This window comes from Pectinophora gossypiella, chromosome 9, assembly GCF_024362695.1.
Source record: "Pectinophora gossypiella chromosome 9, ilPecGoss1.1, whole genome shotgun sequence".
NCBI lineage: Eukaryota > Metazoa > Arthropoda > Insecta > Lepidoptera > Gelechiidae > Pectinophora > Pectinophora gossypiella.
The window spans coordinates 16,768,433-16,783,865 of record NC_065412.1 but is presented as its reverse complement, the minus strand read 5'-3'; the positions used below and the strand labels follow the sequence as shown (position 1 = coordinate 16,783,865).

At 37.5% G+C, this 15,433-nt stretch overlaps 1 protein-coding gene across 1 annotated transcript; it reads right to left on the bottom strand.

Moving 5' to 3' along the window:
- Positions 1-10,094: 10,094 nt before the first annotated feature.
- Positions 10,095-14,013, bottom strand: LOC126369843 (uncharacterized). The gene is made up of 3 exons (XM_050014406.1): positions 13,929-14,013; positions 11,176-13,296; positions 10,095-10,106 (listed from the first exon to the last, which is right to left on the bottom strand). The coding sequence occupies exons 2-3, from the start codon at positions 13,081-13,083 to the stop codon at positions 10,095-10,097; spliced, it is 1,920 nt and encodes a 639-aa protein (XP_049870363.1). The 5' UTR covers positions 13,084-13,296; positions 13,929-14,013.
- Positions 14,014-15,433: the final 1,420 nt, after the last annotated feature.

The window sequence follows — 15,433 nt, the reverse complement described above, 5'->3', positions numbered from 1 at the left end:
CCGACAAGCCCTGTCGCGCTCACATAGGTTCCCTGCTATTCATACTTTGTTACCAGTCTGATTTTTTCTTCTATTCATTCACCGTTCACCGCGGCAGCCAGTCTATTGACAATTTTAAAAGAAAACGTTAGGAATATCTCTTTAAATGTAAGTAAATATAAAGTCAAAATTATTATTATTTATTGTTTAAATTTGTTTTATTTGTACGTATAAGTTTGCATATTTTATTTTTTATTAGTGTATGTATAGAAAGTAGACACTATCTACCCTCTCTTCGTTAGTCTTTCACTCTCACTTGCAAGAAATGTATGTTAGAAATAAGTTGTGTCTTTTTTCTCTCTTCATGTTGTTACATTGTGTTTCTGTGTTATCCTGTGTACAATAAATTATTAAATAAATAAATAAACAAGCAAAAACAACACAGTTTAAATTAAGTTTGTCGTGTCGATAAATTGGCACCGCATCCCAGGAGAACCGTTGTGTAAATATTTTACTCAACATTATTTCATGTTACAGGAACATTCGTCACCAGACTATTCCAATGGGGTGACGGATGAGTAAGGCGCTTTTTAACCGATATAAAAGAAAAAAGGGTTCTCAATTCGCTTGTATTTTTTAAATTTATTGCATATCTCTTGGTACAAGACTGTATCATGTTTTATATTATGTTTTCCTTTTAGGTTCGGAAAGTTGTTTGATAAATGCTAAGTAAACTACTTAGTATTTTGTAGGTATTAAAAAGTAAAATAGAATCAACTCCTCGGAAGCGGAGGACGGGAGTCCTAATACGGCTTTGAAATAGACTACTCTGGGCGCCATCCCACTCGCGTCAGACAGAGTACTGCGGGGCGCAAGAAAAGAGGGAAACCTGTGCCCTATTTTTCCTTAAAAGTGTAGCATGGAGAATGCTATACCGACAAGAGCGTGGCTCTTAAATTCATGATGATGAGTACAAAATAGGCGGCCACTATAAGGTTAGCTGGCCAGGTTAACCGTGGGATCGTTGAACCCTGTAGTTATTACTAGGTACATCTGTATGTAACGACTCGGTCTGTGATATGAGCACAACGCTGTGCTCTAGGCTAACTAATTAATTTCGCCGTCAATAAAGTCCTAGAATACACCGCAGCCGTAAACAGAACAAAATTGTTTACACTACAACCGATCTGTAATTCAATCATGTGTGACTCTCCTAGTTCACTTAGCAATTAGTCTCGATCCCTTTCCATTCCAGCGTTGTAAATTTAATGGCTTACTGGTACAAGAATCAAAGCAATAATGTACGTTGGGCGGGTGCCCTGTCTGATAGTTTCAGTCTTCCTTGTGGCGTTAGGCAGGGCGGTTTGACCTCTCCCGATCTATTTAACGCTTATGTTAACGGACTGATTGTGAGACTGAGCAACACCAATGTCGGTCTTAGTATGGGCGGTCGGTATATGAACAATCTAAGCTATGCGGACGACATGGTGTTGCTTAGTCCATCAATCAAAGGCCTACAAAAACTTTTAGATGTATGCGAAGACTACGCATGTAATCATGGACTTGTATATAATACAAAAAAAACTGAAATGGTGATATTTCGATATGGGAGGGGTCCTGATTCTGTACCGTTGGTTCGCCTGAAAAATGAACCTATAAAAATTGTGGAGTCCTTCAAGTATCTTGGGCACATTGTAACCTCATCGTTGCAGGATGACGCCGATATGGAGAGGCAGAGGAGGGGACTTTCCGTGGTCGGTAACATGCTGGCCAGAAGGTTCCGAAAGTGTGAGGATGGAGTTAAGGTTTTATTGTTTAAGACCTTTGCTCAATCACTGTACACATGCCAGCTATGGAATGACTACACTAAGAAGTCTCACAACTGCATTAGAGTACAATACAATAACTGTTTTAGGTACTTGATGGGCTTGAAGAGTTGTTGTAGTGCCTCTGGTATGTTTTTTGAGGCAAGAGTTAACACATTTAATGCAGTTGTGAGACACAGGATTGCCTCCTTCATGTCTTCTCTGTATCGGTCGAATAATGTTGTTATCAAGGAATTGCAAATAAGGATGTTGGGCACTTCTTGGTACAAACGATGGCTAAATGTTGTGACGTAAATTTTTACTTATTTATATTTATGAAGGATTGTTTTATTTTAGAATATTTATATTTTATTTTAAAGCAATTTTGTTATTTATCTTTATTATTTTTTATCTTTTTATCTTTTTTATCTTTTATTATTGTATTGTAATATTTATCTGTTTGTAACTCGATGGATCTTGTGTCTGAAATAAATGTCTATTATTATTATTATTATTATTATTTATCACAGTATTTCCAGTACCCGGCGCGTAGGTAGACATTTTCTTAAAATCTGGGTGTTTGTGCCAAGAAGAGTTTCTGCACGAGTTCCCTAGTTATATACCCGTAAAAGATCGACACTAGAGGCAGCTTTCTCTAATAATTCTTCATATGTATTTATGGGTTCAGAATCTCGAGATATTTCGGGATAATACGCTACGTTCGTACGCCAACTAGTGAGGTGCTCATCTTGAACCGCGCCGCGCACGGGTCGCTGGCGAAGGAGCTCACGGGTCGCTATATTACTATCCTCACTCACTTTAATTTAAATCAAAATTTATTACGTTGACTCACAAAGGAATACTTGTTTGATTTCCGACACGATCTAGTCCGAACTAAATGGTAAATTCTAGCATTTAGTATTCATTTATTCAGCGTAGGGTTACATAAAACATCAAAGAAGCAATCACACCGCCCGCAGACAGTTCACCTAATGTAATTTCATATTCAACATAAAATAATGTAGATGCTCCAGCTAGTTTACTATGCAGGAATAATTCAACTTAGTTTCACCACAAAGGTTTCATCTTCCAGAGTCTTAGTTTCCGCAGTAATTAGAATTAAGTTGGAATATCCTCGCTAAGTACGTGTGAAGTATTCAGCGATAAATGAACATTACGGCCTACAGCTGCTCCGCATATGCGAGCCTAAAAACCCGCAGCACTAAAAAGGCTTAGCGAGATGTATGGGGCGCACAGCAAACAATATTGGGTGTCTGTTTGCAAATTATGGATAATCCCGTCGCTACATTTGTAGCAACATCAACGGCCGACGCAAATGACAACATAAAACCTCTTGTTTGGGGTGTTACCACGATAAATGGTTCCAATAACCAAACAGCGGATAGCACGGGGGGCGGTCGCAAACTGCGGCACGGTCGGCGTAACGAGCCAATATCATCATGTGGAACCGTTAACGCATACACAGTGGCCATTCGTCATACTAACACCGTCCTGATAAGTCCACACAGCATGTGACGCGCCGTTTCTACTGCACGCGCAATTCTCTCCGCGTCTCACCTCTACGGAGCCACTCAAGCGGGGCTCCCGCGTTTGATTAAAACCATCTCAAGTGTTAAACATTCAACGCTTTGTTAAGCTATTCGAGTAAGGAATATTCAGAGATTCTCCACCAAGCCTCTCTCAAGCTAAGTATTACTTTATATTATCTATAACCACCTTTGGCTTTACGATATTACAAATATTAATATTTTGTTTTTTGTAAAAATATTCGGTTTTAACCAGAACAAACCCAGTGAATCTTGAAAGTAACGACACGTATTGAACACAGCACAGCGGCGTAAAAGTAAAACTTTAAAGCCACACAGATACCATTCACATGGATCCGTAGAAGGCAGGGATACAAGTTTTAGAAGAACATAAAGATAAAAACGTTTAAAAACGTTCATCGAGGGGCACGTGAGCACCCGGCTTTACTCGAGCCTCGAATTACTCGGAAGCGAATGAAACCCGAGTGAAGAGCGTAGAAGTCGCGTAAAATAAAACTTGGCTCAGAACAAATTCTATGGCTTCGTTTCATCACGCTCACTGCTAGGTATTGTATGATATTACTTTCGTAGTTTATTTCGATTATTACTTTAGTAGTTTATTAAAAAAAAAGGAAAATATTTTGGTAAGCAATTCCTCCGGTAGTTATCGGCGGTTCTATCTAGGACTCTGGGTTCACATTGTTTCCTCGCCATAAACTTGACCAGGCTTACACGGTATTTACGCTGCCGCGGCACGCATTTAGCTTCGTGCAGTTTGTTAGTGTAAGCGATTAAAGCTACTAGCTCTGACTACGCGTGGAAAATTAATTGTTGAAAATAATTATCAATAAAAATGAGTGTCCAGTGAATAATTTATTTTTTACAATTATAATTAGAAACAGCTAAAATTGTGCAAGTATGAAATTTTGATAAAGCACCTTCAACCCTCACTCATCAAGGTCCATATAATACCAGCGTCGCCGTGGTGACATGCTGAGTATTATTTCAGGATGTCCACCACCACCTTATGATCATATCGATGAACATATTTTTTGCCTAACTTATTCTTGTTGTGTTTAAAAAATTGTAAATGATCTTAGTGTCTTGTTTTTGTATGAATTTCTATTTTATTCTAAAGATTCCATAAAGCAACGTAAAATCTTTTTTTTCTGCGGTAATTTAAAATTATGACCTCAAAAAGAGTTTTTTCTTGACTCAAAGTAACAATTATACGTTCGTATGTAATGGTAACAGACACTCCGTAAAAAAATCCTACTGTGGTAATTACTCGAGTAAGTTTCAAAATAGCGTCGTACGCGTCAGTCTATTTATGTACGTATAGGTATGTGCTGGCAGCTTGCCGCGGAGGTTGCACAGTCAGCGGTATGATCACCAAACCCTGCGGACATTTACTTCTCTATATTTCACTATAAAAACTGAAAAAAAAAAGGAGAATAATCTGCTGTAATGTGCTGCAGATATCACTCGTTCCTCGTGGTCATACCAGCAGTTACACCAGTTCTTCTATTCTCGTGTAAAAAAATAAAATAAAATTGATAGGTGGATTACCCACCTCATCAACCCTACTATCACCTGACAGGGTTACTATTGAACCGCCAAAGGCCCCTGATATGACTCATGTAATGACTACTTACTTACATCAGTAAGTAGTAAATGGGACCAACGGCTTAACGTGCCTCCCGAAGCACGGATCATGTTACTTTCAATCGACAATCAGGTGATCAGCCTGTAATGTCCTAACCAAACTAGGGATCATAAAGTATTTTTTGTGATATTTCCCCACCGGGATTCGAACCCGTGACCTCCGGGTCGTGAGTCTAACGCTCAACCACTGGACAACGGAGGCTGTTACACCAGTGATACCACGGTGACTCCATTCCTGTTGGCCACTACGCAGTAAAGATTAAAAGTAGTGGAATTCTCTGTCGTCTTCTGTATTTCCGAATGCATATAACCCGGGTGCTTTCAAGGCCAGAGTGAACAGGCACCTTCTGATTCATTTAATTCCTACGCACGATTTATTTCCTACAATATCGAAACAAGCGATTGTATCCTACTAATATTATAAATGCGAAAGTTTGGATGTCTGTGGGTTTGTGATTTGCTCAATCACGCAAAAACTGCTGGAAATCAAACCGGAAAAAATATCCAATTAACTTTCCGGAAAAATATATCAAAAAATGGGCAAATGTCACGAAATTAACTTTTTGTTACATTAAATTTTAATCTATGCCATTTGATTTACCCTGAAAGAGCACGCCTATGTGATATCTGATCGCGTCGTGAATTAGGCCCCTTACATTCGCGAGTATTTTCTTAGTGAAACTGATTAAAGTGTTGCTCTTAATAGGGCTTTGAGGTTCTCTGAAAGTCTACTATTATGTTAGTAAGCTCTAAAATATTATGCAGATTACGTATGAAAAACAGTATTAAAAAAATATATTTCCGTAAAAAAACTGAAAGGTTCCTTAAACTATAAATTCCAGTGGTAAGGTTGGCAGCATTGGAACGGCAACATAATCAATCGCAGTGGAAGCGCATTTATCCCGAAACCAACTCGTTGTAAATCTCCACCGAAGGCTGTTTGCCGATTTTATATCGTCGAGATGGTTGAATCAGCTACAATCCGGTTGAACCAGCAGCAATCTGGTTGAATCACGGCGATTGAACACCTGGGCCGCTCGTTTTTGTATCTAAACTTTGTAGAATTGCTAGTCAAATCTTTCTAAATTAAGATTTATATTTATTATACAAAATGAACGGCTTATAATAATTATCTGTGCCAATATTGGGCAGGCATAGCTGTTTGTCTTTAGTTTACAACCAGGATGATGTAATTGTTATATCATCTAGCTTTTTTGCTCGACTAGGAGAGAATAAAAAACAGAACACATTTAGCTAAGTACATGTCATCACGGGTTTCCCCGCTGGCGTGGTCAACCCCCGTGTCAGCGCTCATCAATATTGGCCCACTAGAGTTGATTGATTCTTTAAATTATGAGTCCCTGAAACCTGAGTCCGCTTCGTACTTGCACCCTCAGGTATGTTGCAACCTACAACACGTGACGTCAAAAATAATAATTGGTACTTATTTCTGTACACACCACCTAACTTTATTTTAAGCACCTGTCATTTATTATCCGCTGAAAAAGAATGGGACGAGTCTTCAACAGGCATAAATTTGTGGGACACACGTTAGTTTTAGAAAAAATCTAAAACAAACCTCTAAAAATTTTAGATCGACTAATAACCCGACAGAATTAAGTCGACAGCACACGTCAAACGGATTGCATGTCAGCGAGATACCTATTTGATTCGCCCGGGTTATTAATTCATTCGCTTTTTCATTTTAAAATTAACAGCCGTCAATCATACGTCCCATTTCTTTTTGGCTGATAAGAAAATGACAGGTATAACTTAAAAATAAATAAAATTAGATGGTGTCTACAGGAATTAACACCATTGTGAGTATATTTAGCATAAGACGTAGACTACACTGTAATCCGTCTCGAACAAGAAGCTTCGTATAATTGAGATAGAATTTCACAGTTTATAGGTAAGTTCGTTTAATCTCATAATTAATATGAAATAACTGGTTGAGTCAGGTCAGATACACACAAAACTCGCAATCGAATAGAATTTTTTCACAGAACAGAAAAGGATTTTTTACCGTGTTATGTGCATTTCTGTGCATCAAAATAACAATAATTCATACTACTGTGGGAACGTCTAAGGCTGTACCACGCGGTCAGAGCGTGAATTGCCCCGGCTTTACGTCACAGCCCCAAACAGCCTCCCCGAGCCTGCGAAGCCTTGCACCTGCCGCAGTACCCACAAAGCCTTTATTATTTTTATAACACCCCCTTATTTATACAGTGAAGTGTTTGTATTGTATTGACTGTCAAATTTGTTTTCGCGAGGACTTCGCTTATGCAAAGTGGAGAGAAATAAAAATTGCCAGCGGCTTTCACTTTTTCCTTAATAATGTTTTCAAAGACAGTTGGCATTACAAATATTTATTTTTCCACCACCAAATATTTTTTTGATATATGTTTCTATTGCCTAAACACAGCATAGAGTCATAGAGCACCCGTCAATCAACCGGAGGGGGTATGGAGCATACTCCACCAAGCTGCTCCACTGTGCTTGATGGAGTTGCAAGTTTCCTTTACGCTACAAATATTACATGTGACTTTATGCGTAGCTCCTTCTGACGTACACACACATGCATTATACATTCGTACACAAATATACCAATTTTAATGTACGTTAATTTACATGTGAAATGATGTTAATTTGTTCAATAATATAATAATATATAAGCTGGTAAACATTACCCTTCTTTATATGGTACAATCGGGTAAAATCGAAGTGAAGTACACGAGTGCAACTTGGCTGTGCGCAACAATGGGTGAGCGACTTAGAACGTAGACGATTTTATGTAGCTAACTGCTACGGCGTAGCAAGTAGCTACGAGGGTACGGTTCTAAAGCTAAGCTTATGCAAGTTGGTCTATACCAAATCTATCGTTAAAACTTCTTAAGTAGTTATGTTTATTGTAGCGTACCAAATGATGTTAAGACAGTAATTAAAGAGAAACTGTAAAAAAAGGTTACTATAAAGTTAGTGATTATTTAGAAGATAATATAAATGCATGGAATTAACTGTCTGGGAACTGACTGATATTAGTCAGCTAAATTACAAAATTGTATAATAAAACTATATGTTTTTTTACAGAACGTCTAGGGCCCTGTGCCGTGGTTTTTCTTGCAGCGTCATTTCCCCGGCTATACAGGTTGTGAGAAGCTGCAGCAATTTTAGGCGGATGAGACATTTGTTATGTAAAATAATACGAATCAAAGTGTCAAACTATGTTATCTACTGAATATATATATTTTTGAACTTTGTTATTTTAATGATGCGTAATTAATAAAAATATATTTTTTAATTATTTATTTATTAAATCTTAATAATAAATATACAATTTAACTATGCCTTGCAAGACTGTTTATACAGTTTGTCTATATTAGTAACATTTATATCTAATAGTAATATGTATATCACAATATGGTTATGTATTATAATAATATAAATATCCGCTTGTTAGGTTTGGGGTGTAAGGTTCCTAATGGCTGTGAGGGCTGGTTATCTGAGGCGAAGGCTGAGAATGAAACGTCCAGAAGTAGGCACAATTCACTGAATTTAATTAAATTCTTACAAAAAAGTGTTCACATCACAGTAGTTGAATGGAGAGCAAGAACGGAAGGGAAGTGACAAAAGTGTTGTCACACTAAAAAATATAAATTTAATGTTGGGGATGCCAACATGCTGCGGCCACAAAAGAAAGCTTTAGTTACGAGCAAAGTACTTTTATACAAAACAATTAGTACAAAAAACCAAAATTCTAATGACTTTAAACATTATACAAACAATTCAAAGCCAAACTAAACTGTATGGCAAAGCAAAAGCTAGCATATTAAAAACAGGTTTGTTATTGACTATAAATTACTTTACATAACAATATTATAGTGACAAACGCTAGTGGCTTTGAACAAACACAAATCTATCAAACAACCTAAACATTTTATGAATGAAATTTAGAATGTTAATTTATTAACTTGATAATGTTTGTGGTCGCATATAAAACGATATAAAAGAAAATCTAGTAACATTTATGCCTACAAATCGTTATTATGACAAAGAAATTGTACATTTGTAAAACATAAGATTACATTTTTTAAAGAAAATGTTAAATGACAGCATTCAAGCATGTAAGATACAAAAAATAATTATCAGTAAGTATGGATGTACCTATTGACATAACATACACCATGACATAACATACAACATTGTCCTAGTTAAACTTTAGTTACTTAACTATTTAAAAACTTTTACACCTAATCATCACAAAAGAAAAGGATCAATTTGACACAGTCATGCACTAAAGAAAACTTTACACATACTCATTACAAAATAGAAGGAATATTTAAAAATATGCCATGTCCAAATTGACTTAATAAACATAACATACGTCCTTATCATAACATACCTACAATAGGTGACTTAATAAACTTAATATCTAGTAAATAGAAAGGCAATAACGTTTATACTTAGATATTAAACATACACATGTTTCAAATAAAAGAAAAATGTATGTAGTACCTACTGACATCTGCACTTGACAGTACATACTTATTATTATTAATTAAAAAGAGATAACGCAGCGAGTACGCCTGCACCTCGGGAGCACGAAAATGGTATACATTACCCAGCTTAACACTTTAGAAAACTAGGTATAATAATGTGTATACTAAAGGAAAAATGTCTACATTGTAAATAAGAAAGTAAATTGTATAATGATTAAATAAGTTACATTATGAACTTTATTTAATTGGTAATACACATACGCGAGTTATAGATCTCGTATGGGTATTCCCATTAGCTGTTTTAACTTCTACCGCACGAACAATATTATCAGAGCCAGGAAACAACTTAGTCACCCTTGCCATAGGCCAATACAAAGGGGGTGAATTGCTTTCACTGAGTATTACAAGAGAACCTACTTCTATATTAGGCATTACGTCTGTCCACTTTGGACGTGATTGTAAAATATTCAAATAATGTCTATTCCAAACTTTCCAGAAACATTGTTGCATACTAGTACATATTCTCCAGAACTTGAGTCTGTTCTGAGGTATGTCTGTTACATCTTGCTCTGGATAGGAATTTAAAGCTGTTCCAATCAGGAAGTGGCCTGGTGTTAAATAAGAATAGTCATTAACATCATTTGATAACGGAATTAAAGGCCTGCTGTTTAGAATAGCTTCAATTTTACATAGTACAGTATGTAACTGTTCATAGGTTAACAATGCCTTCTGAACGACTCTTTTCATGTGGTGTTTCACACTTTTAACACCAGCTTCCCAAAGACCACCAAAAATGGGTGAATAGCAAGGAATAAAATGGAAATTTATGCCTTTTTGAGATGCATATCCTTGTACCTGTGATTGGTGAGCTTTGGAAGTCTGTAATTTATAGAAGTCATCTAATTTACTTTTTGCACATTTAAAAGTGGATGCATTGTCACAGTATACGTCTGTAGGAAGGCCTCGACGGGAAATGAAACGGTCAAAACAGGCAAGAAATGATTCTGTTTTTATATCAGAGAGCAATTCTAAGTGTACTGCTTTTGTAACGAAGCAGACTATGACACAAATATAGCCTGTTGATACGACAGACCGACGTATCGTTGATTGTTTGACGCTTATCGGGCCAGCAAAGTCAATACCGATTTTCTGAAATGGACGACATGCATTCACTCTGTCATGTGGTAAAGAACCCATCAGTTGTTGAGATACATTCTTTTTTAATTTCCAACATACAATACACTTGTGTATGACCTTTTTGATTTCACGAATACCGTTAAGCAGCCAGTATTTTTGATTCATTGATGAAAGAACAAGTCGTTGTCCCGCGTGAAGGTTTTTCTCATGCTCGCTTCTAATAATTAACTCTGTTACTCGGGAACCTTTAGGTAGGACAATGGGGTGTTTTTGAGAATAAGGAATATTGGCGTTATGCAATCGGCCACCTACCCTTATTAAACCACTGTCATCAATGAATGGATACAAGGCCTTAATATTACCCTTTACAGTATTATTACATTTTAAAGAATATAATTCTTCTTTCATAAACTTTTGTTGTTCATATCTTAATATTAAATTTAATGAGCTATTTAATTCAGAACTAGATATGAAATTATGTTTTATTTTATCAGTTTTTGTGCGTGTGTTACTACAGAAACGTAAAATGTAAGCAAGAACCCTTTGCATTCTATTTATATCTGAATATTTATCAAGAAAATCAAGGTTTATGTCTGCCTTATCAAAGAGAGTACAAACCATTGCACTAGAGAACTCAGAGCTCCTTCTCACCTCGGGTAGACCGTCGGCCGTGTACTGCTCTTGTTGGGGAGCAACATACTTACTGTCATGGAGGAATAAAGGTGCTGTCCACCACAACTGGTTGCTCTCGAGCTCATGGGGTAGGACGCCTCGGCTCAGGCAGTCGGCAGGATTCTCGTGCGTGTTTACATATGCCCATGTATACTTACTGGTGAGCTGGGAGATCTCCTTTACCCTGTTTGCTACATAAGTATTTAATTTAGCAGCATTAGTCTGTATCCAAGCCAGAACAATCTGTGAGTCGGAGTATAATACAACATTGTTAATGGTCTTTTTTAATGAGAGTGTATCATGCACTCTGGTGATAAGCTTCGCAAGCAGCAGTGCGGCATTGAGCTCCAGTCGCGGCACGGTGAGACTCTGTTTGATGGGGTTGACGCGAGACTTCGAACAGAGTAAAGAAACATTCACATTACCTGTTGAGTCAACCACACGCAGATACACACAGCAGCCGTAAGCAGCGGAACTCGAGGCATCGGCGAAACCTATCAGTTGCAGACATGTTGCATTTTGTAAGCAGACATAACGATTGAAACTCATGGGAGCCATAATTGAAAGACTTTTATAAAACTCACGCCATAGCTTTCTTAAATCATCGTTAAGTATGGAGTCCCATTCAAGACGTGCTTCCCAAAGCTTTTGCATAATGACCTTAGCACTTACAACGAGCGGGCCCGCCAAGCCTAGCGGATCAAAGAACTTACTTATAAAACTGAGTACTTCCCGCTTAGTGTCAGGTATGTTAGTGCCTGTATTAGGCGCAGAAAGGGTTAGTGTATCAGACTTAATGTCATAATTAACACCTAACGTTTTTATACATAAATTAGTTTTTTCTAAGTCAATAGAGTCGAAATACTGTTTGTCTGTCGGTATGTCGTGCAAAGCCTCAACTCTATTAGAAGACCACTTATGTAGCTGGAAGCCTCCCAGGTCCAGAAGCTTGCAAAGTTGCTCTTTCGACTCTATCAATGCGTCTAAGGAATCATTGGTAGCTAAAATGTCATCTACATAAGTTTGATTCTTTAGAATGGATGATGCTAATGGAAAATCCTCTGCATATCGATCAGCTAATTCTATTAAGCAACGAGTGGCTAAATACGACGAGCTTTTTAGCCCATACGTAACGGTATTTAGCTGAATACATTCAACATTGTTGTCTGGCGAGTCACGCCAGAGAATGTTTTGCAATGGGCGATACTTTTCATTAAGACTAACTGCCCTAAACATGTGTTTAATATCAGTGACAAATACATATTGTTCGAATCGAAATAGAATTAAAATGTCGAACAATTCTTTCTGTACTACAGGACCATTTAAAAGCAAATTATTAAGTGACACTTTTTTATTTGTTTTCATTGAAGCGTCAAATACAGCCCTGCATTTAGTACTTTTCTTATCCATTCTTACTACAGGATGGTGGGGCAAAAAATAAACTGGATCTGAATTTAAATCATATTGTGCAATGTCAATTTTAGATCCATGTCCCAACTCTAAATATTCATGAATGAAATCTTTATATAATTTCAATAAAACTGGATCTTTATGCAGCCTATTTTCCAAATTATGAAATCTCTTTAATGCAAGGTACAAGGAATCTCCCAGAGTATCATTGACAGAGTCGAGAGGCAACTTTAATGGTAAGGCAACTTCAAATTGGTTATTAATTAATTGTACATTCTCTTGAAACATTTGCTCACATGCTTCGTGCTCTGACACTTTTTCTGTGAATACTTGAGGCACATCTTCAGTCTTCCAGAATAGTGACATAGTGTCGTTAAGATCAGAATCACACGTAGTACAAAACAATGATACCACCTTCTTGTTTGACTTTGAGGGGTGAGCAGGAAGGCTGGGGAGGTTACCCGCTATGACATGGCCAAACTGAGTGCTGAGTAGTGTTGGTGTAGGTGCAGACTGTGACGCATTAGGTGCTGAAGGTGCAGGCGACTGGATGGAGACAGGCTCATGTTGCAGTAACACCTGGAAAAATATGTCAGCTCCTATTAATATATGTATGTTACTCGGCTCATGAAAGTCTTTGTCAGCAAGGACAACATCGGGGGGCAATATAAAATTGCTCATATCAACCTTCTGCTGGGGCAACTTGGTTGTGATCCTGTCTAGAACGTAACAAGACACTTGTATATTAAAGTTTCGTACAAGAGAATGTATTTGAAGTGGCACATACTGATTTACATTACTGACAGTATTGCCAATACCTATAACACCTGACTTCTGTGTTTTTGTTTGTAACTGCAGTAATTGTACAAGCTCAGCAGTTACAAATGATACTTGGGCACCACTGTCAAGAAGTGCTTTGACATGCACTTCTGTACCATCTTGTGCATAGAGCTTTACTCTAGCTGTAGGTAGGAGTACCTGTGTAGAAGAATTTGACAGCAGAGTGACTGGAGTAGGTGCTTTGTCCTCATGCAGTAGTGTGTTGTGCTTCTGCTTGCAAATGGAGCACTTGAAGAAGTAACGGCATGGTCTCTTTGGATGACAGGTAAGACAGATCTTGCATATATTATGTTTTGTTGTAAATGTGTGTCTGTCTGCAACATTCAGAAGTTTAAATTGGGCACAAGTAAATAATTTATGTGCAGACTTACAGAGTAAGCATGATGGTTGCGGCTTGGTCATCACGGGGTCTGCAGCTGGACGCTGGTCCTTCACAGCTGGAGGCTGATCCTTCACTGCTGCAGCTACCATCCTCGCCGGTGCTGTCTGCTTCTCATGGAGTGTAGAAGGCCGCTCTGAGTTCTCAAGCGCTAATGCACGTTTCTCTAGAAAGGTTATGAGACATTGAACGGTTGGTGTATCGACACTCCGCACCAATTGAAACTCCCTATTACATAAGAAATCTAGTTTCCGCAGTAACACACACAAAATGATTGGGTCCCACTCTTGTACATTACAATTTAAATTTTTTAAAGCAGCTAACTGTTGTTTTACAATTGAAATAAACTGTCTAATATGATGAGCAGTTGACCTTGAAACTTGTGGGATATCCAATAACATAGATATATGCTCATTTCTGATTTTATATTCATTGTTGTACCTGTCATTCAATATTTGTAAACTTTCAGCATAACTTTCACTGACCATAGGCAACATTTTAATCAAATCTAATGGTTCACCCCGCAGAAAAGTTCTCAGATAATAAAGTTTCTGTATTTCTTGTAAATGAATGTTGTCATGCACCATAGAATTGAAAAGGCACATGAAGGTTCTATAATCTGAGTACTTTCCCGTGAAAGGAGGCACTGTAATTTCAGGTAACTTAGTTGGCACATAATGACGAGAACTATTTTGACTTTGACTTTCGTTAGACAAAGAAAGTGAGGTTAATTGTTTAATAATCGTTAACGTGTGCAAGTATTTACTTTCGACAACGTCTGAATCCTCTTTATCACTGGGATCAAAACCCATAATCTGAAAATTACATTCTTCATAACGGCTGAACAAATTACGAAGTCGTTCTTCTTTAACAAGAAGGGCCTCCCGTGTCAACTGAGGTTCAGAAGTTGTGTCTTTTAATTGATTATATAATTTGGTAATTGAACTTTTAAGTGAGCCTCTTTGCCTGTTTAAGGTGGATATATGGTCAATTTGTTTACCTGATGACAAATCCGTTTCCATTTTGCAAGTTGTAACGCAGCTTTTTCTAGCACAACACAATAATATATAAAAACTAGTTACGTAGATCTTAAAAATATTACTAGATCTAATTATAATTAGTCTCTGAAAAAATATTTTATTACGACGTGGCACGAAACAAGGTGAGCAATCGACGCGAAGAAGAAACAAGATGGCGATTGGGCGTCGGCCGGAAGTCGTCGGCGGCAGGCGCGAGCGCGGGTGTTCAACGATGCACGCAGAATTTCGCGACCTCTTGAATTCTTGATTACGTCCCTAAACCACATATGTTTATGGTCGAGATTACCTTCTTGCTTGATTGATGTCGTGTCACGTAGAAATGTTCTATGCGTAGAATGTAAAAATGATGACGCAATAGAAAATAAAATGGATGACTCCCGTTGGAAAAAAGATGTTTTCTTGCAGCTCACTGACTGAATGTAAATTTATGGCACTTCACGCCGCTTCTTCACGTGGC